Source organism: Hyla sarda, chromosome 1 (assembly GCF_029499605.1).
Source record: "Hyla sarda isolate aHylSar1 chromosome 1, aHylSar1.hap1, whole genome shotgun sequence".
Taxonomy (NCBI): Eukaryota; Metazoa; Chordata; class Amphibia; order Anura; family Hylidae; genus Hyla; species Hyla sarda.
In genome coordinates, this window is record NC_079189.1 from 357,465,414 (window position 1) to 357,485,628 (window position 20,215).

The following is a 20,215-nucleotide window of genomic DNA, read 5'->3' on the forward strand; positions in this document are numbered from 1 at the left end:
AAAGAGTTAGTCTCACTGTCCTGACACTGGAGCAAAGTGAGACTAACACTTTAATAGCAAAAGTGCAAGCTACTGGAGAGCTGTCCCATACAAGTGAACAGGACATCGCTACATTACCTCACACTGATGATACTAATAGTACAGACAATCTGTAAACAAAGAGGCTATGGTGCTAATATGAGCGTTGTGGCCCCATTAGAGAGGCCCCTATCAGAACGGCCTTGGCTTTATTTACTAAAACCTGTGTGTCGTACAAATGTTTTTATACCACTGATAGATGTTTAGAACAATTATTATTAATATATTATAATTAAACTACTAATAGACACTTTCCATTCATACAACCAGCGAAGGGGAATAATTCTTTGTTAAAGGCACTGTCAATGCAGCCTAGCATCATCTCTCCTGAACAGTGTGCACTAGCCAGAAGATGTTCTTAATAGTCAATACAAGCAGCAAGTACATGTCTGATAACGCTGCTGATCGACAGCAATCATTTCTAAGCATGCCAATCCATTTCATTTTGTTATAGTTTACAGCTGATTGTTTGTGCATTTAAAGACAAAGGAATTCTAACAATAAATGGCAAGCAACCAACTTTTAAGAAAGTCTAGACTACTCAGCAGTTCAGCAGTCGTTCAATGATGAAGTCATTGTGATGGGAAATCTGTTCACAGTTTCTATGCACGCTACATGCAAGATATCTTTTGGGCATGAAAACAGAGGGACGCTGTGGTCAGACAAGGGCAATGCAAATTTGAAAAAAATTAAGGATTTTAAGGCTGTTAGTGGCAGTGTTTAGCATACTCTTAAAGGCAATAAATCACTAGGGCATGTAGCTATCTCCTTGTTAGGGTGAGCGTTTTGCCGAGATCTGGGTTATCAGGCCAGCCTTACAGCAGTCCATCCTGGACTATCAGAACGTATAACTGCAGTCAACATGTCAGCATCAGATCTGCAGCACATATGATTAAACATATGCTGAACACCAAGTGTATTTACTGGTTACATGCCAGCATATGGCCACAGTGAGCAGCCAATAAGGGAATCACATAGGTAAGATACTCAGTGGGTACTGTATAACTAAAATGTAAACAACACTGGACTGTAGAAAGTCTATGTCTTGTACGCTCTTTATTTCTACAAGTTGCTCTTTCAGACACATCTAAGGATGCCTACATTTCATTTGTTCTGTTCACTCAGTAACCTGTACAGAACCCAGATTTCACAGCTTGCAGCAGCTGTTTATGACTTCTCTATGTAAGAACTTGCTTTACTTGTATCAGTACTGTAGCTTCCTTTTCCCTGCCTGCAGGCTCTCTGTAAATGTTCAGAAACCTTCTCAGTCACTAATAAAAATTAAAAAAAATCTGTGCACAAAACCGTACATGGACAGAGAGGAGGGGGAAGCAGACGCACTAGTATATCTGTTTTGTGAAACTGCATGTCGGAGAGTTTGTTTTGTTTTTTTCACATTACTACACCAGAAAAAGAGTACAATAGAATAAAATAAAGTTGGTGATTTCTATAGACCTAAGCCCAGCTAACCTTTTAAAACCTGGAACTATTGTACAGATAGGGGTCTGTAAACGGTAGACCAACAGTAGTAATAACCAAGCTCAGGCTGCATTCACACCTCATTTTCAGCCTATGGTTGACTCTGGGTGACTCCGGTCGGCTCACCCAGAACCACCGTCCAGTTTCAGAGATATAGGGGAAGCTTTAATAATACCTGTCCAGGGGAAGTTGCTGAGTTGCCCATAGCAACCAATCTGATCAAGTCTTATTTTTCAGAGGCCTTTTCAAAAATGAAAGAAGCAATCTGATTGGTTGCTATGGGCAACTCAGCAACATTTTTCACTGGACAGGTTGATAAATCTCCCCCGTAGGGTGTATTGTAATGCTAATCTGGCAATGGAGGCAGGACCTGGCATACCCAGTATCCCTGTGTCCCAATATGACCTCCTAATGGGGCCATAACGCTCATATTAGCACCATAGCCTCTTTGTTGACAGATTGTTTGTACCTTCAGTCACTGAACTATTCGTAGCATCAGTGTGACCTTTGATTAGCCAAACTTATTAAGAGGTGTGGGGTTTCTTTCAGAAAATCTGGTCATCTTGGCTTGCAGACTTAAGTTTAAACAAATCCAGTGTTTGTGAAAGATCATGCCGCTTCTTAAAAAGCCCCCTCCTCTTTATGCCATGCCCCATCCACTTGATAAGCGAGACATAAATTTGTAAAAAGTCAAATATTTTTGCGTAAAAGGGTTTGCACACAAAATTAGTGATGTTGTAACGCCCGAACACTGATGTACATGGTTGGTAAATTTCCCCCATAGTGTTCTGGGGAAAGATTCAGTATAGCTTGTATTTTATTTATTTTAAATTTCTGTTCATTTTGGGCTTAGGAACGAACAGAAATTACATTTAATATGTTACAAGTTATACTGAATTATACTAAATCTTTTTGCACAAAACTATATATCCATCCATCTGCTGAGATTATCTTGCTCTATAAAATACTGGTGGACTGGACAGAATTGTTATGGTAACAGGTTCCCTTTAAGGGTGCCTAGCAACAAGACAGTTAAAAAAAAAAGTTATTGAAAACAGTTTCATGGAGGAGCACCTCCGGACAGATAATACTGTGATAGGCCTCTCCAGTACAGCTTTTTGACTGTTTCCACACAAGTGTATTACAGGCTAATCTTTGCATCCGTATTACAGCCGTATGTCCTTGCCTGACAGCTGTCAACTCTGGTAGATTTATAGTAGAAATTTCTAAAAAATCATTTATTCAAATGGAGTTGTTTTAAGTTTACTGCAAGTCAATTTCAGCTCAATGGGACAGTCACAGAACTTTCTGCACCAAATCTGCTGCTTACAAAATGCTTTCCACATTTGAATACTGAGAGGGAGATTTATCAAAACCGGTAAAAAGGAAAAGTGGTGCAGTTGCCCATAGCATTATGGGCACAGGCTTCTTTGAAAATGAATGAAGCGATCTGATTGGTTGCTACAGGTAACTGCACAATTCTTCTCTTACATAGGTTTTAAAAAATCTCCCCCAGGAGGTAAAAAGATCTTCCTCCCATCAGGGGGAACAGCCAGGGACCCTTCCAGCAACACTTAATACACATGTCAATACAGTTGTCTAAAGCATGACAGACAAATGGGTTTTATTATCTCTCCTTGTCAAAGAGTTGTGTTCCTATGCACTGACACTGCCAGCATTGATCGGACAGCCTCACAGACAGTAATGCCCCCAACTAGTAACACATTTATTTATTCGGAAATGTCTTGTTGGAATAAGATAGTGAGAAAGGCAAGGTCTAAGAAAACATGCTCTGACATTGTAATTTCATGTGAAATACAAGTACATTATAAACTTCAGGAGAGCTGCCAGGCCCTTTTTATGGCCCATGCACATTACAGAACTTCTGTGCGGATAAAATCCGCTAGGAAATTCCAATGCGGCAGACTGCCATTGCCAACAATGGAATTCCACTGTACAGTGCATACTGCGAAATTTCAGTGGTAGAACATTTCGCTGCAGAAATTCAGCCAGTGAAAGAATGAACATGTTTATTTTTTCAGCGGAATACAGAGCAGAATGCATTGCCATCTATGAGGACCTGCAATGTTCGCTGTCTAGCGCCTAAGTCAGTCAAAGTGGCTGAGTGCGCTTCATGCCCGGTGTGTTCCAGGTGATATCAGCTGATTGGACTGATCTCCGGCATTAACATTTTATACACCACAACATTGACTGCCATGTGTAAAACAGAAAAAAAAAAACATTGAGTGATAGCTCAGGGAGCATCAGGACAAGCGGAGGGTCCTGCATCTGTCCCATTAGCAATCCAACAGTGCAGGCAACCCCAGCAGCATGTAGTAAATGGAGCGATGAAAACACTGATCGGCGCTGTGCTATAGCAGAGCATTGTTGTATGTATGAAGTGACTAAAAGGTCCGAAATTTTTTTTAGTGAAGTGTGAATAAACTCCCTCCCCAATAAAACTTTGAATCTCCGACCCTTTCCCATATAAAATAATGTAAACAAAACTAAACATGTGGTATGGATGTGTGCGGAAATGTCTGAACTTTCAGAATATAACATTTAGGAAACTGCACAGTCGATGGTGTAAACTTAAAAAAAAGACCACAGTCCACAATTGCTGAGTTTGTCACTTCATTAAACTGAAAATACGAATAAAAATCGATCAAAAAGGTCCCATCAAAACAAAAATGGAATGGATAAAAACTTCAGATCGCAGCGCAAAAAAAAATCAGCCCTCATACATCACTGTATACGGAAAAATAAGTGTTATAGGAATCAAAAGAGGACAATTTTAAGCGTTTATCTTTATTTTTTTTTTAGTAAAACAAAACCTTCCATATATATTGGGTGTAGTTGTAATGGTGTTTGCCTACAGAATAAAGCTAAAATGTAATGTTTATATAAATGTGCATGCGTAGAAACGGAAGCCTCCAAAAGTTGAAAAATTTAAGTTTTATTATTTCAATTTTGCTCAAAAAAATCTTTGTTAAAATGGCCACTGTCAGATACAAAAACTTTTGATATGGTGTAAAGTATGTCAATTTTCAGTATTTCCTACTGAAAAAGCCAGTCAAACAACTGTCCCCCCACCCCAGCCTGCTTGGACACATACTAGTCCTCCCATGTCCATGCGTCATCACCTATGTCATGGACACACTTCCTTGATTGACAGCTGTGAGCGCAGGGCTCACAGCTGGAAGAAAAATCCTCCCACTGTCAGCTTGTGTCCCGCTACTGTCAGTGAGGAGAAGCTGGGAGTTGTAGTTTTGCTAATGCTAGGGGAGATGTGAGCAGACAGCATACTGAGGGAGGGGGCGGAGACCTTAACAGTGAGGCCACGCCCCCTCCCTTTGAGAGGAATTCAGAATAGTGAGCTAAATTAAAAGTGTAATAAAAAATAAATAAATAAATAAAGGTGCTAGACACAAAAATTAGATGTACATGGTCAGGATTAGTTACTGAGTGATATATTAAAAAACATAGATTTTGCTTTGAAATCGGTGGAAAAAAAATTACAGTCATGGCCGTAAATGTTGGCACCCCTGAAATTTTTCAGGAAAAATGAAGTATTTCTCACAGGAAAGGATTGCAGTAACACATGTTTATTCCCTTTGTGTGTATTGGAACTAAAACCAAAAAAGGGAGGGAAAAAAAGCAAATTGGACATAATGTCACACCAAACTCCAAAGGGAATAAACATGTGTTACTGCAATCCTTTTCTGTGAGAAATACTTCATTTTCTAGAATAATTTCAGGGGGGCCAACATTTACGGCCATGACTGTATTTCTCCTACACGCCCCGGCTGCAAAAATAAGAATAATAAACTTTTGACTTACCTTTTGTCACTTGCAGGGTGTTGCTGGAATCGGTCTCATCCTTCGGCTCCCGGATCGTCTTCTGGCTTTTGGTGCCCCACACATGCGCTCATTTAATTGAGAGCCACAATGACAGGCTGCGCAGCAGTGTGTTATAACTGACACAGCCTTCTTCCTGGCTCTCGGCAAGGATCTTGTTCATTTTTCTTGTGTGCCTTTTCTGGCGCTCAGCATATAACCAGCCGAGCCAGGACCTTGCTGCAGCCGGCAATTATCTGACCGCAATGTGATGTGTTGGGCACCAAAAGCCAGAAGAAGATCTGGGCCGGGCGACGAGAGATGGATTCTAGTAACACCAGGGGCTCGGCAGAAGGAAAGTCAAAATTTATTATTTGAATTTCGGCAGCAAAGGCATATAGGAGAAAATAAAAATATGTGCCTGTTCTACTTTAAGGTGTTAAAAAGAAACATTTTTAGTATATAACATGTATATGTTATGTGCATATGTGACCTGTGAACAAATATAATCTAAAAGTAATGGTTTTTAAAAGTCAAAAGCTAAAGAAGATGGAATGGGGATTATATACAAAGGGCTTCTACTTCTCGTTGGATCCACGTCTAGCTTTGGACTTCAAAAACTGAAGCAAAACTATGAAACCACCCGTGTAGTACAATCACATGACTGTGGGCCATAAACAGTTCACTAGCCATGTTATGTGAACGTGACCTGTAAACAGATATCATCTTATGGTAATATCATAACTATGCGGCACACGTGATGAGCTGTCCACTAGCTATATTTTGATTCCCCAACCTGTGGCTCTCCAGCGCATACAAAACTACCACCAAGTGCTGTAAGGGCATGCTGGGAGTTGTAGTTTTGCAAGAGTAGGAGAGCCACAGACACTGGGGAACACTGGCATATCTTGCGTGCACATGCGATCTGTAAATACAGATCATCTAGATCAGTGGTCCCCAAACTGTGGACATCAAAATGTTAAAAAAATAATAAATTCTAATAATAATAATAATAATAATAATAAAAAATAAAAATCAACTCTCAACATATGTTTAACCATTATTGTCTACAGCAGCGTTTTCCAACCAGAGTGCCTCCAGCTGTTGTAAAACTACAACTCCCAGCATGCCCAGACAGCCAAAGGCTGTCTGGGCATGCTGGGAGTTGTAGTTCTGCAACAGCTGCAAGCACCCTGGTTGGGAAACACTGGTCTACAGCCTTCTAAATGTCACATTTTTCTTGTTATACTGTTATTACTTCTACTGTTCTTATTTAGATCAGTGATCTCCAAACTGTTCTCCAGATGTCACAAAACTACAACTCTCAGCATGCCCTGACAGCCCTTGTCCCATATATACTATACACGATGACCAAGCCTTATGGTAAAAGATCATGAGAAGCACAATATCCTGTCATACCTACTACCAAAATGTATTGGTATCTATTCACAGCCATTAATAGTGACACATTCATTCGCAATGACATTCTATAGGCGCTGTGTGAATGGAGACACGGGCAGGCTGTCACTGGACACCAGGGACATGAAGCAGCTGTGTGGTGACATGGAAACACTACTAACGTTAATAACGAGGACAACACGTACGGACACTCACCCTGCTGTACCATATACTGAGCTGTGTGTGGGACAACACTGCCAGCAATAGTCGCTGCGGGTCTGGCTGAATATGAAAAGGCTTCTCCACACTCTTCAAGGGGCATAGCAGCCTCTTGGGCCAGCCGCTGAGGAAATACATGACGCCTGTCAGCGTACAGTCCAGGGAACAGGGGCAAACATCACTCCCAGCTCTTCCACCGGAACAGCCCAGGTAAAGCTCACAGCCACCGGCAAAACAGCCACTCGGTATGGACCGGAAGCGACGGACTCCCGTACAGTAACCCTGCAATACACTTCCCTGCAGAACTCCGCCCACCGAACCCCTTCCCAGCCAATGGCTGCAGACAGAAATGAAGGCCAATCACTAGCCGGCTCTCAGAGCTGGCGGGGCTCAAGAACGCGAGCTGTGATTGGCTGGGCGCCTTTGTAAATCCTGAAAGCGAAGGTTATGTAAGTTTCAGGCAAAAGTTCTAAGTGGACGTTGTCAGGGAGGACGGGTCTTATTGTGAGTCTTTTATAGGGAGGAGAAACAAGCTGCACTGATTTGCCCTCTAGCGGGAAACTGTATGGCGACGTTTTATAGGAATGAAATGTGAAAGAGTTATGTTTATGTTTTTTTTTTTTTTTTTTTTTTTTTTTTTAAAGCAGGTTTCATAAAAAGGCTGAAGTAGTAAAGTCCTCATTAACCCCTTAAGGACCGGAGGTTTTTCCGTTTTTGCTCCTTGCCTTTAAAAAATCATAACTCTTTCAAATTTACACCTAAAAATCCATATGATGGCTTATTTTTTGCGCCACCAATTCTACATTGTAATGACATCAGTCATTTTGCCCAAAAATCTATGGTGAAGCGGGAAAAAAAATCATTGTGCGACAAAATTGAAAAAAAACCCGCTGTTTTGTAACTTTTGGGGGCTTCCGTTTCTACGTAGTACATTTTTCGGTAAAAATGACACCTGATATGTATTCTGTAGGTCCATACGATTAAAATGATACCCTACTTATATAGGTTTGATTTTGTCGGACTTCTGGAAAAAATCATAACTACATGCAGGAAAATTAATACGTTTAAAATTGTCATCTTCTGACCCCTATAACTTTTTTATTTTTCTGTGTATGGGGCGGTATGAGGGCTCATTTTTTGCGCCGTGATCTGAAGTTTTTAACGGTACCATTTTTGCATTGATAGGACTTATTGATCACTTTTTATTCATTTTTAAATGATATAAAAAGTGACCAAAAATGCACTATTTTGGACTTTGGAATTTTTTTGCGCGCACGCCATTGACCGAGCGGTTTAATTAATGATATATTTTTATAATTCGGACATTTCCGCACGCGGTGATACCACATATGTTTATTTTTATTTACACTGTTTTTTTTTTTTATTGGAAAAGGGGGGTGATTCAAACTTTTAATAGGGGAGGAGTTAAATGATATTTATTCACTTTTTTTTTCACTTTTTTTTTTGCAGTGTTATAGGTCCCATAGGGACCTATAACACTGCACACACTGATCTTCTATGTTGATCACTGGTTTCTCATAAGAAACCAGTAATCAACGATTCTGCTGCATGACTGCTCATGCCTGGATCTCAGGCACTGAGCAGTCATTCGGCGATCGGACAGCGAGGAGGCAGGAAGGGGCCCTCCCGCTGTCCTGTCAGCTGTTCGGGATGCCGCGATTAGCCGCGGCTATCCCGAACAGCCCGACTGAGCTAGCCGGGAACTTTCACTTTTAGCCGCGATCGGCGCTGCGCGCTATTAGAGGCGGGTCCCGGCTTCACTATGACGCCGGGCCCGCCATGATATGTTATATCAGAAGAGCAGGACCAGCAGGACCAAGGACGTACCGGTACGTCCTTGGTCCTTAAGGGGTTAAGGCCTTGGGGGCTTAAAGTTTTCAACCTACATATCAATATAGCTTCTTCCTTCAGAAATCTTTTTTTAGTTTCCTCCTCTCTGACCCATTCTTGGTTTGATGAATCCCCCGATTTTTAAACATGTCATCTCTCCTTTGTGTATTTCGTGGATATGTCTGGCTAGGGGAGTGTCAACCCCTTTTCTTATTGTGCTTAGGTGTTTTGACATTCTTCTTCGCAATTGCTGGGATGTTTTCCCCACGTACAGTTTTGGGCATCCACATTTTGCAATGTATATTACCCCAGTTGTCTGACAATTTATGAAATCTCTAATCTCGTACTTCTGTCCATCAATTGGATTAACTTTTTATTTAAATTTTATTTATTTATTTTTCCCTTTCCCCTTGCATCCTCCACACGGATATGATCCTTTTGTACTTGATTGTAACAATGTCCCTTCTATTTTCTCTTTGTAGTGACTCCACACTAGCTGTTCCCTGATGTTATGTCACCAGTGATACGTCACACTTTGATTGGGGGTAAGTACACTACTCAAAAAAATGAAGGGAATACTTAAACAACACAATGTAACTCCAAGTCAGTCAGTTCTGTGAAATCACACTGTACACTCAGGAAGCAACACTGATTGACAAGCAATTTAACATGCTGTTGTGCAAATGGAACAGACAACAGGTGGAAATTATAAGCAATTAGCAAGACCCCCCACATTAAAGGAGTGGTTCTGCCGGTGGTGACCACAGACCACTTCTCAGTTCCTATGCTTCCTGGCTCATCCAGCATGGCTGTGGCAAGAAGGTTTGCTGTGTCTGCCAGTGTGGCCAGAGCATGGAGGCGCTACCAGGAGACAGGCCAGTACATCAGGAGACATGGAGGAGGCTGTAGTCTGGGCAACAACCCAGCAACAGGACCGCTACCTCTGCCTTTGTGCAAGGAGGAGCCCTGCAAAATGACCTCCAGCAGGCCACAAATGTGCATGTGTCCACGCAAACTGTCAGAAACAGACTCCATGAGGGTGGTATGAGGGCCCAACGTCCACAGGTGGGGGTTGTGCTTACAGCCCAACACCATTTAGGACGTTTGGCATTTGCCAGAGAACACCAAGATTGGCAAATTTGTCAATGGCGCCCTGTGCTCTTCATAAATGAAAGCAGGTTCACACTGAGCACATGTGACAGAGTCTGGAGATGCCGTGGAGAATGTTCTGCTGCCTGCAACATCCTCCAGCATGACCGGTTTGGTGGTGGGTCAGTAATGGTGTGGGGTGGCATTTCTTTGGGGGGTCGCACAGCCCTCCATGTGCTTGCCAGAGGTAGTCTGCCATTAGGTACCGAGATAAAATCCTCAGACCCCTTGTGGAACAATCTGCTGGTGCGGTTGGCCCTGGGTTCCTCCTAATGCAAGACAATGCTAGACCTCATGTGGCTGGAATGTGTCAACCGTTCCTGCAGGAGGAAGGAATTGATGCTATGGACTGGCCCGCCCGTTCCCCAGACCTGAATCCGATTGAGCACATCTGGGACATCATGTCTAGCTCCATCCATGGATGCTTTAGCCACCTCATCAGGAGCATGCCCAGGGAGGTCATACGGGCACGTGGAGGCCACACACTACTGAGCCTCATTTTGACTTGTTTTAAGGGCATTACATCAAAGTGGGATCAGCCTGTAGTGTGGTTTTCCATTTTGATTTTTAGTGTGACTCCATATCCAGACCTCCATGGGTTGATAAATTTTGATTTCCATTAATAACTTGTGTGATTTTTGTTGATACTCCACGGTTTTGAATCATGTATCACCGAATTAATTGAGATAACTACAATGGGAGAGCATTTAGAAAATGGACGTGATCATGTATCCTCTAAGTAATTAAGATAATAGCAATGGGAAACTATACAGAAAATGGATGGGAGATATATGGTTAATAAGTAATGTAACAGAAGAAGTGTTATACATCAGATGTAGGAATAAACCACTTTAGTACAAGAACAGAAGTGCTATATACAAATATCAATTCACAGCAGTTTATGGAAAGAGGAGAAACACATAAGTAACAGAATCTAAGTGTATGAGCAGCTTTTCCTGCGCAGATCCATGCGCAGATGACGTTCAAAACCCTGTACCAATAGTAAGAGCTGAATGTTATGCACATGTAATTGGCTGGAAGTATCTTCAAATCTGGTTGGTGCACATGGATATCACTCATGCAGGCCAGCCACTATGCAGACAGAAAGAGGACGAACGTGGAATACTATAGGTAGATCAATAGTATAACCCAGTAATGATATCATAGGAGTCTATAAATAGCTCAGATACGGTATCCACGCTCAGATTCCACTACCTCTTGATAAAGCTACTCTATAGCGAAACATGTCGAGGGGGCAGAGTAGGGATATTTTAACCCCTTTAGCAAAGCCTCAATACTGAGTGTTTACTGCAGACACTCTGTATAGCCAAACTAACACACAATCAGCAAGTGACGAAGGAATAACTCCTCTCCTTAAAGGAGTACTCTGCTTCTCATGGTTTGGATCAAATTGTTCCGAACTCTGGAGCCGGTGCCTTAAGCTTGTGATGTCATATCCCCGCCCCCTCAATGCAAGTCTATGGGATGGGGCCTGACAGCCCTCAGCTGAGCAGCGGAGTACCCATTTAAAGTACCCAGATTAACTCAAATACAAGTGGCTGAATTTTAATTATGTGGAATTTTTTGTACAATAATGAAGCTCATGGGAAGTTTTTAATTAAGGGTATATGGTAAAACAAGGGTATTTTTGGATTCCCTAAGGGGAGTCTATAGGAATTGTTTTCTGTGTTTGGCTCACAAATCCCTCTTTTCTGCTGCTCGCTCATTCTGACATCCACTGCTGAGGAAGGAGTGTCCGAGGCAAGCACTGAGCCCCTTTTTCCAAGATGTACAACATATAAAAAGCTTAGAATCTGGCAGTGCCCATTTAATGAACTGCACTAAGACCAGTAATAGGTAAGCTGAAGCCATTATTTACAGCAGTGAGGGTAAGCTGTATTATACCTATAAATCTCTTGATCGCCAAGATTTTGTTAGAGAATGTGTCCTCAGAAAATGACGACAATAATTTAAGTTCCTAATGGTAAAAAAAAATTTGAGCAAATGACTTGGATTATTTTCCACAATTTCTATAAAATCTGTACTCCCGTTTACGATATAATTTTTTATAGACTCAGTATACTTGAATATGCCTTAATGTAATTATTTAGCACTTGATTATATAGCACTTGATTATTCAAGACTATTAAAGGGGTACTCTGTAGAAAAACATTTTTTTTTTTAATCAACTGGTGCCAGAACATTACAGATTTGTAAATTACTTCTATTTAAAAATCTTAACCCTTCCAGTACTTATCAGCTGCTGTATGCTCCATAGGAAGATAAAAAATTATTTTCTGTCTGACCACAATGTTCTCCAAGCAGGAGCAAATCCCCATAGTAAACCTCTCCTGCTCTGGACAGTTCCTGACATGGACAGAGGTGTAGGCAGACGGCACTGTGGTCAGACAGAAAATAAATTTTAAAAAGAAAAACGTCCTGTGGAGCAATACAGCAGCTGATAAGTTTTGGAAGGATTAAGCTTTTTAAATAAAAAGAAGTAATTTACAAATCTGTTTTTACAATATTTTTTTTATTTTTTATTATTTTTTATTTTTGTTTCCCAATCAACTTGAACATTATACAAATAACAACCAGTAGACCCTCCCCCGCCACTCCCAACATTGTCATGCCCAAGGAACAGTTATACAAGAACTGGAACAAGTTGATCTATCAAGGGAGGGTAGGCCCACCCAAAACAACAATACATGAAGACCACCCATAGATAACACCATTCACACACACATCCAAACAAACCCTAGGAGTTCCTCGATTCCTGTTTAATCAGTCTACTACTGAGAGGCTCCCCGAACCGGAGGATTAGTAGAGACCTCCAACAACCACCATGGAACCCAAACCTTGTCAAATTTTTATGGGACATTTCCTGCTGACATAAAGGGCATGGTATAATGGGACATGTTTATTAACTAGGGCTATCCACTGAGCCAAAGGGGGTGAGGACACATCCTTCCAAGCCATCACTAGAACTTTGCACGCTCAAAACAAGAGGAAACGGACCAAAATGCGCCTGTAAGAGCCCTTCACAAACCCATTAATAACCCCCAACGAACAGACCTCAAGCGTTAAAACGAAGGGGAAGTCTAAGTGATCCGTCAAGAATGTCATTACCTCCCTCCAAAAGGGCACATCGCAGGAGCAGGTCCAGACCGCATGCATGAATGTGCCCCTCTTTCTCCACACCTAAAACAAATATCGGACCCAGAGACCCCCATTCGATGTATTCTAACTGGGGTATAATACAAACAGCACTCGGGATCTTCTAATTCAATCAAGGTTTGTTCTCTAACTGCTGAAGAATAATACATATTAACAACCTCCTTCCACATATACTCTGAAAGACTGGGAATATCCTCAACCCACTTTAACTGCGCCACAGCAAACTGGTCTGGACCCACTGATTTGTAGTAAGGCATAACTCTGGGTAAGAGGCTTCGCCAGGTCGGTGGTCCCCAGGAGTAGCTCCAACTCATTAAAGACAGGGGTAACCTCCAGTCAACCAAACTGCACAGAGACCGCATGTTGCAACTGAAGATACCAGAAGTGGGCATAGTGAAGGACATTGAAACGTTCTCTAATCTCAGCAAATGAAGGAAAGACACAGTCATCTACAAATTTGATTCCCTAAGAGCTCAAAAATCCGGCTGTCTCTAACTCCCGTAGGTGCTCCAAATGTGGATTACCCCACAGGGGTGCTCTTGGCGAAACAACCGGCTGAGGGAAGCGTCCAGCAACCACCGACCAAACCGCAGCCACTGTCTTAATATGGGCCGGCAAAGATACAGAGGGAACATACCTGTATAATGTATGTCAGCGTCTCATAAGAGCCCAGGAGAGCCCCGCCAAAGCTGTGAAGGCATTGGAAAGGTCCAGGTCTATCCACCAGGCCACGTACACCAGCTGTGAGGCTAGAAAATCTTTTTAACTTTCTAGCACCAGTTGATTAAGAAAAAAAAATAATTCACCTGAGTACCCCTTTAATGTTAACTGAAGGTCATATATCATATTTCATATTGCAACATTTACTTCAATTATTTGTTGTACTGTTTATATCTAAATCCTATTTTAAAAGCAACATAAAAACATGTTGTGATTGTATTTACCTAATTTTTTATTTATATTACCAATATTTTAAAATAATCCAGAAATCTTGCAGTTTACATTCTCACAATTTAGCCCAAAACTAAGCTGAGTCTTTATGGCTTGTCTGTGATAAGAAGGAAACAGCTGGAAAGTGACAATAGTAAAAGGTGAAACCAGTGGATAGATGTCAGGGACCAACCAGGGAGAGTGAGCCCTAAACTAACCCTAAAAACACTCTCCCTGCCTACTTGCCCATTCACCCTAAACGGTGGATCGACAAATGGGTGCCAATCCCTCCCTGAGCTAAAGTGCAGTGGCCTTAAAAACACATTCTGATAAATAGTCTGTCACAAACCAGAAACATAACAGGAACATAGAACTCTATAATAACTGGACTCCGATAACAAGTTCAGAGGACACAGATCAGTGAGCAGCACAGAGGAAAGTATAGACCTATGGTAAAGCACAAAGGAAAACACTAGCTAAGTGATCATGTACTCTATGATCAGCGCATGTACAAAAACTCGAAGGATCTGAAATCAAGAAATAATAAACATATAGGGATATTTATCAAAGCATTCAGTAGGTTTTTTTTTTTTGCTTAAAATTGTCATAAAAAAGTCGCATGTGCGACTACTCTATTTTTTGTGCCACTTTTTGATTGTGCAGTGCCCTAAGCAAAAAAAAAAAGAAACTTGCTTACCAAAGCAAAAAGTTATTTTTGACTTGCAGTGGTCAGAGATTTATCAAGTGCGAAAGTCGCAAAAAAGTTGCATCACGTGAAAAAAACCTACTAAATTTACTCCAGCTCAGACATGGAGCAGAAAAAGCCACTACCAAAGCAAAAAAAATGCTTACCTGAAATTTATCAACAGGCTGAAACCAGTTGATAAGTTGCAAGTAAGCAAAAAATTTGTAAGAAAAAACAAAAAAAAGTAATACATAAGCAAACATTGATAAATGTCCCTCATAGAGTTCAAAACACTCGACAAGAAAACGGATGAGACGACAAAGACTCGAGAAACAAACAGGAATATACAATCCCCCAGAAAACCTCTAGTAGGCACACAATCTCCCAGATTCCAGAATGGAGCACGGAGATATCTAGTTTTAATTCTTAATCCCCCAGAGCCCCCATGGAAAGGTAACAGGGATGCCTAGTAACAATTTAGAAAAAAAATAAACAGGATATAATAATAGAACACAGTTCACACTGAACACAAAACAGGAAAAGGATGAGTCTGAACAGACTCCAGGAACAAACAAATATAGCATAATCCCCTAGAAAACCTCCGGTAGACACAGGAATAACAATAACTTCTGAGTTCCCCACACGAAGGTAAATGGTATCTATTGCTAAACAAGAATAATCACAATCCCTCAGAACCTCCAGTAGACACAGGAATGTCTTGACATTAAAACTCAATCTCCCAGAGTCCCCATGGACCAGAAACGGGGATATCTAGTTATAGAAACACAGAAAACGGATACAAGAGAAAACAGTGTGACCAGATACATAGTAGAAAGTACATACAAATCCTAAAACAGACTATACAAGCAAGGATTAAAATCTACTATGAGCATGCTATTGGTAAAAGCCCAGAACATTTCAGAGATAAATGCAAGATGCATGCTAAAACAGAGATAGTAGATTAAAAGCTCAAACAAGGAGTGTTTGACCAAAAGCTCCATAGCAGCATGTTAGCAAGATGTCAATCACCAGCACAGAGGCTATACTGAGCTTACCTTATCTAGACACACTCTAGGAGCTATTGGATAGAAAGCTAAAGGCTTTAACTATTTCCTGACCGGGGAACAAAACTGTTCAAACACAACCAAATCCAATAGCTGTGTGTGAACACAGACCAAGACAGACATGACAATAGAAAATATAATAAAGTTTACAGGTCAGCCTGTGGAATGCCCTTTGCAAAGATCATAGTATACCCAATAACCTTTTTTTATTCATGTCAGTTGGATTGCTTCTGTCTACTGTTGCCTTTGTCCATGCAGCTTACTGTAAAACCTAAAACCACTTAAAGGGAATGTGTCACCAAATGTGTTTTTTTTTTTTTTTTTTTTTTTTTTTTTTAAGGTTAATGTTTTCACATTTTTAAAATATTTTTTGAAATATTTTAAAACCTTTTTACTTGTCAAAAAATAAACCAGCGGAGGGAGTTAACATGAGCAATCTGGGGAAGGCAAGCATCTTGTGAACTACATAACTGTTGAAAATCTGGTCTCGCTCATCTATCTTTTTTGTCTGTGTGCATGAGCGGCAAGGGGAGAGGGTTTTTGTAGTCTTTTCAGTTCCACTGTGTGCACAATTTTGTTGGTGCCTAAAGAGTGGTAAAGAACAGACAACTGGATGTCACCTCCTGAGCTGGGTCATTGCAGACTTAGGATATGTTCATACTACAGAATGTTCGCACAGAGAATCTCTGTGCGGACATCCCACAAAATGCACAGGAATAAGCCATCTCATAGACTGTTATGCATTCCATGTGGAGTCCGCAGAAAGAAAACACACGTTCATATAACAGCAAAATAATAAGTACAGGTTTGGAGGTGACTGGAGGATGACATTATAGAACAGATCATGTGCCATTCAGAAGCCTGGGAAAGCTGTGTGTTAGTCAGACCATGTAATTATTACTGGGCCATGAGTCATTAAAAAGAGTTTGAATGTCACACACAGCTTTTCCAGGCTTCTGATTGGCACATGATCTGACTAGCATTTACGCATTCCTTGCCATTCAGAAGCTATTGGAAAGTTGTGTGTGACAGTCAGACACTGTTATGACTCATGGCTCTGTAATGGTTACAGGGTCTGACTGTCACACACAGCTTTCCCAGGCACCTGTGGCTAGAAATGTGTCACTGCTAAGCAGGTCACGTGCCTTTCAGAAGCCTGGGAAAGCTGTGTGACAGTCAGACCCTGTAATCAATACAGTGCTATGAGTTAGACAGTCAGAATGTCACAGACAGCTTTCACACAGCTTTCTCAGACCTGCAGCCGTCCCTGGTGTAAATCCTTTCTGGGTCGGACCTTATACCGCATTCCTTGTCGCTTCTCATAACAGTTCATGGCTGGGCCTGCCATGTGATCTGGTACTCGTCATGCAGACAGTCAGGGAAGCGCTGTGCTGCAGACACCAGCTGCGGGCCTACCCGAACTCCCCCTTCTCAGCTGATCCTCTGCACTCCCCCAGACTGAATGTCAGAGAGAGGCGCAGAGTCCAGATCCTGAGGCAGGGAGGCTGTGGCTGCCGGTACTATCAGGAGGATGGATGGTAGGAGCTCGGCTGGTATCTAGGAGAGCCAGCAGGCGATAATGACAATAGTTCAAGAAGCAGCCGCTGGTGCTTTACATCGGAGGCTTCCAGATTTCACCAACATGGCGCTGGCTCCTCTTTTGTTGCTGTGTCCTGGGCATGACAGACATGCGCAGAACATAGCATTCTAGTCCCTAATGCTTTTTTATGAGACAGTTGGCGTCTTATGGCCAGTGAATGCCGTATAGCATCTGTGATGGTGTCGTTAAGTGACGTCATCACAGATGCTCATGGTAATGGCAGCCTCCTATGCAAATATTAAAGATGAATAAAATTTTAAAGGACATCTGTAGTGCAACATAACTTATCTCCTATCCAAAGGATAGGGGATCATTTATAGATCGCGGGGGGTCCAATCGCTGAGGATTCCCCCAAACTACTGGACAGCACTGCGGTAGTCTGCAGGAAGTGCAGTTTCATCCCCAGCAGAACGCCAGGGCAGACACGCCCCCTCCATGTATATCTATGGAGTACATGGAGGGGGCGTGTCGGCCGCCGCATCATGAGGGGACGGAACGCCCCCTTTCCAGCATACTACCGCGGCCCCGTCCAGGAGATTGCCAGGGGCCCCAGCACTAGGATACACCTCGATCTATAGCTTATCCCCTATCCTTCTGATAGGGGATAAGTTTTATATTGCACTACAGATGTCCTTTAAATAAATGAAATACACACCAAACGCACAAATGAACTAAACTTATTTTATATAACAATTTGATTAATATATAATAAAAAGTGTTCCTTTTAATGATGTTACATCAGCTCAGGCAAGATGGTTGCCCCAATAATAATGTACAAAACAATGAAATAAAAAATCTAGGCAATACATTCCCTTTATTAACCTCAGACACTGCACTATGACCAGGAGAAGATTCCGAAATGGCAGTATTATTTAGGGATATGAGAAATGTATCAAAATCATTGCAGAGGAACGGTAGACCAGTTTCCTTTTTCTTTTTTTCTCTTTCTCCTCTTCCCCTGCCTTTCCTCAGCGCAGGTTTTGACAAATCTCCCCCATAAACCTTGTAGCACTCCATATCATCCGTTTCATAACTGTATAAGGAACAAGCTAGTTTGTAACAAGAAATTCTTAGGCACACATGGCAAAACTTGTCCTCCAGAAACTAGGAGTGGCTGCACTTTCATTGTGCACTGCTTTTACAGAGGACCTGTGGCCTATTCAAAAACTTGTACTGTCAAGAGCCTTGTGGAGCTACTGCTGCACAAATTTTGGTGCGTTTTGTTTTGCACTCCTGTTCCCTAGCCATCGGTGCCATAAGTTTTGGTGCCCAATATGCTAATGTTGACCTAGTATTTAAACCCTTATTAGCATAATGGGACTGAAACTGATAGCACTGGCAGGGAATGAAAGGACCTAGAAAAGAATACAAGGGGAGATTTATGAGAAGTTGACCAGGTGCCCATAGCAATCAACAGAAGTTGACCAGTTGCCCATAGCAATCAATCAGCTTGCTTATTTTATTTTTGAAAAGGCCTCTGAAAAATGAATGAAGCAATCTGGTTGCTATGGGCAACTGGGCAACTTTTCCTCTGCACAGGTTGTGATAAATCTCCCCCACAAAGCCTGAGGGGTCTATTCACACGGCAGAATTTCTGTTTGCGGAATTCCGCTTCAAATTTAAAGCCAATAGATTTCTATGGGATTCCCATTCACACTTTTGAATTTCCACTTACGGAGTTCCGCAAGCGGAAATTCAGAAGTGTGAATGGGGGTGCTTAATCCCATAGAAGTCTATCGGCTTTAATTTGAGGCAGAATTCCGCAGCTTCACATGGATCATGACCGCGCAAATCTGTTTGTTTTTAGTTTTTGTTTATTTATAGTATCAGGTCCACTTTAAATAAGATATGGCTCTCTAGAACCATAGAGTTGGCTGCAGAAAAGGAGGCATTAGAAAGAGGTACCAAGGGATGTTGTCTGCACACAATAAAAAAATAGTAAAGCCCTACTGTATTCCCACATGTGAATATTGGACCTGAATTCAATTAATGGCAGTAAAATCACACAGTTGTATAACCAAGATGAAACGCAATGCTAGAGTAGTTCTCCAAAATTTGATTGACATGTCCCACTTATATATTAAACCTGCAGATAATAGGGCAAGCAGAAATCTACCTTGACCTGTTGAAAGCTGTACTTTATAAACAAGGAGGCCAGATGGACAGCTGAAGGCTATATGAATAAAGTGTAAAATCTTAAAGAACAGTGCTACTATTACCCAAATAACTGCACTCCACCAGTTCAGTCCATAGTGTGACATGAGTCATGGAGAGTTAGGCAATGACAAAGGAAACAGACAGTATGATTAAAAGTTGTGCAAAACGCCATAAAATCTTAAACGCTTAAATGGGCACTCTCATTAAAACAAATTTTTTGCTATTGCACTCCTTATGGAAAATAATCTTTCTAATGTACTTTAAAAAAATTTAGTTTTCTATGTTTTATTTGTGTTAAAAAATAAAAGCTGCCACTAAGTGTCTCCCTACTTTTCCATAGCACATTTCCCCCTAACTCTTGCACAGCCTTTGGACTCCTGTTGGCTTGGCAGAAGTCCAAAATCAGGAAGTACAGTCTGGAGTGCTGAGGGCTGTCCAGCCTTATCCAATCATAGCTCATCTCACACACTGAACTTCTCTGGGTTGTGTGTACAGTATACGTCAGTGCAGGGGACCATAGAAGAGCGGCCGCCCGCATCTATAAATTATACAGGAGGATCACAGCGGGTGTCTGGAGTGACATCCACTGTG

At 41.5% G+C, this 20,215-nt stretch overlaps 1 protein-coding gene and 1 long non-coding RNA gene across 3 annotated transcripts in view; one reads left to right on the plus strand and one right to left on the minus strand.

Annotated features, from left to right (window-relative positions):
- Window positions 1-7,296, minus strand: part of RIC1 (RIC1 homolog, RAB6A GEF complex partner 1) — a 132,862-nt gene extending 125,566 nt beyond the window's left edge. For both annotated transcript variants that reach the window (XM_056522021.1, XM_056522015.1), the window contains exon 1: window positions 7,009-7,296. In XM_056522021.1, coding sequence (XP_056377996.1) covers window positions 7,009-7,149 — 141 coding nt within the window. In that variant the 5' untranslated portion in view covers window positions 7,150-7,296. The remainder of the gene's footprint in view (window positions 1-7,008) is intronic.
- A 148-nt stretch (window positions 7,297-7,444) lies between these two features.
- The window catches only part of LOC130274122 (uncharacterized), a 95,888-nt gene continuing 83,117 nt past the window's right edge, over window positions 7,445-20,215 (plus strand). The window contains exons 1-2 of the long non-coding RNA XR_008844252.1: window positions 7,445-7,515; window positions 9,345-9,407. This is a non-coding gene — a long non-coding RNA (uncharacterized LOC130274122). The remainder of the gene's footprint in view (window positions 7,516-9,344; window positions 9,408-20,215) is intronic.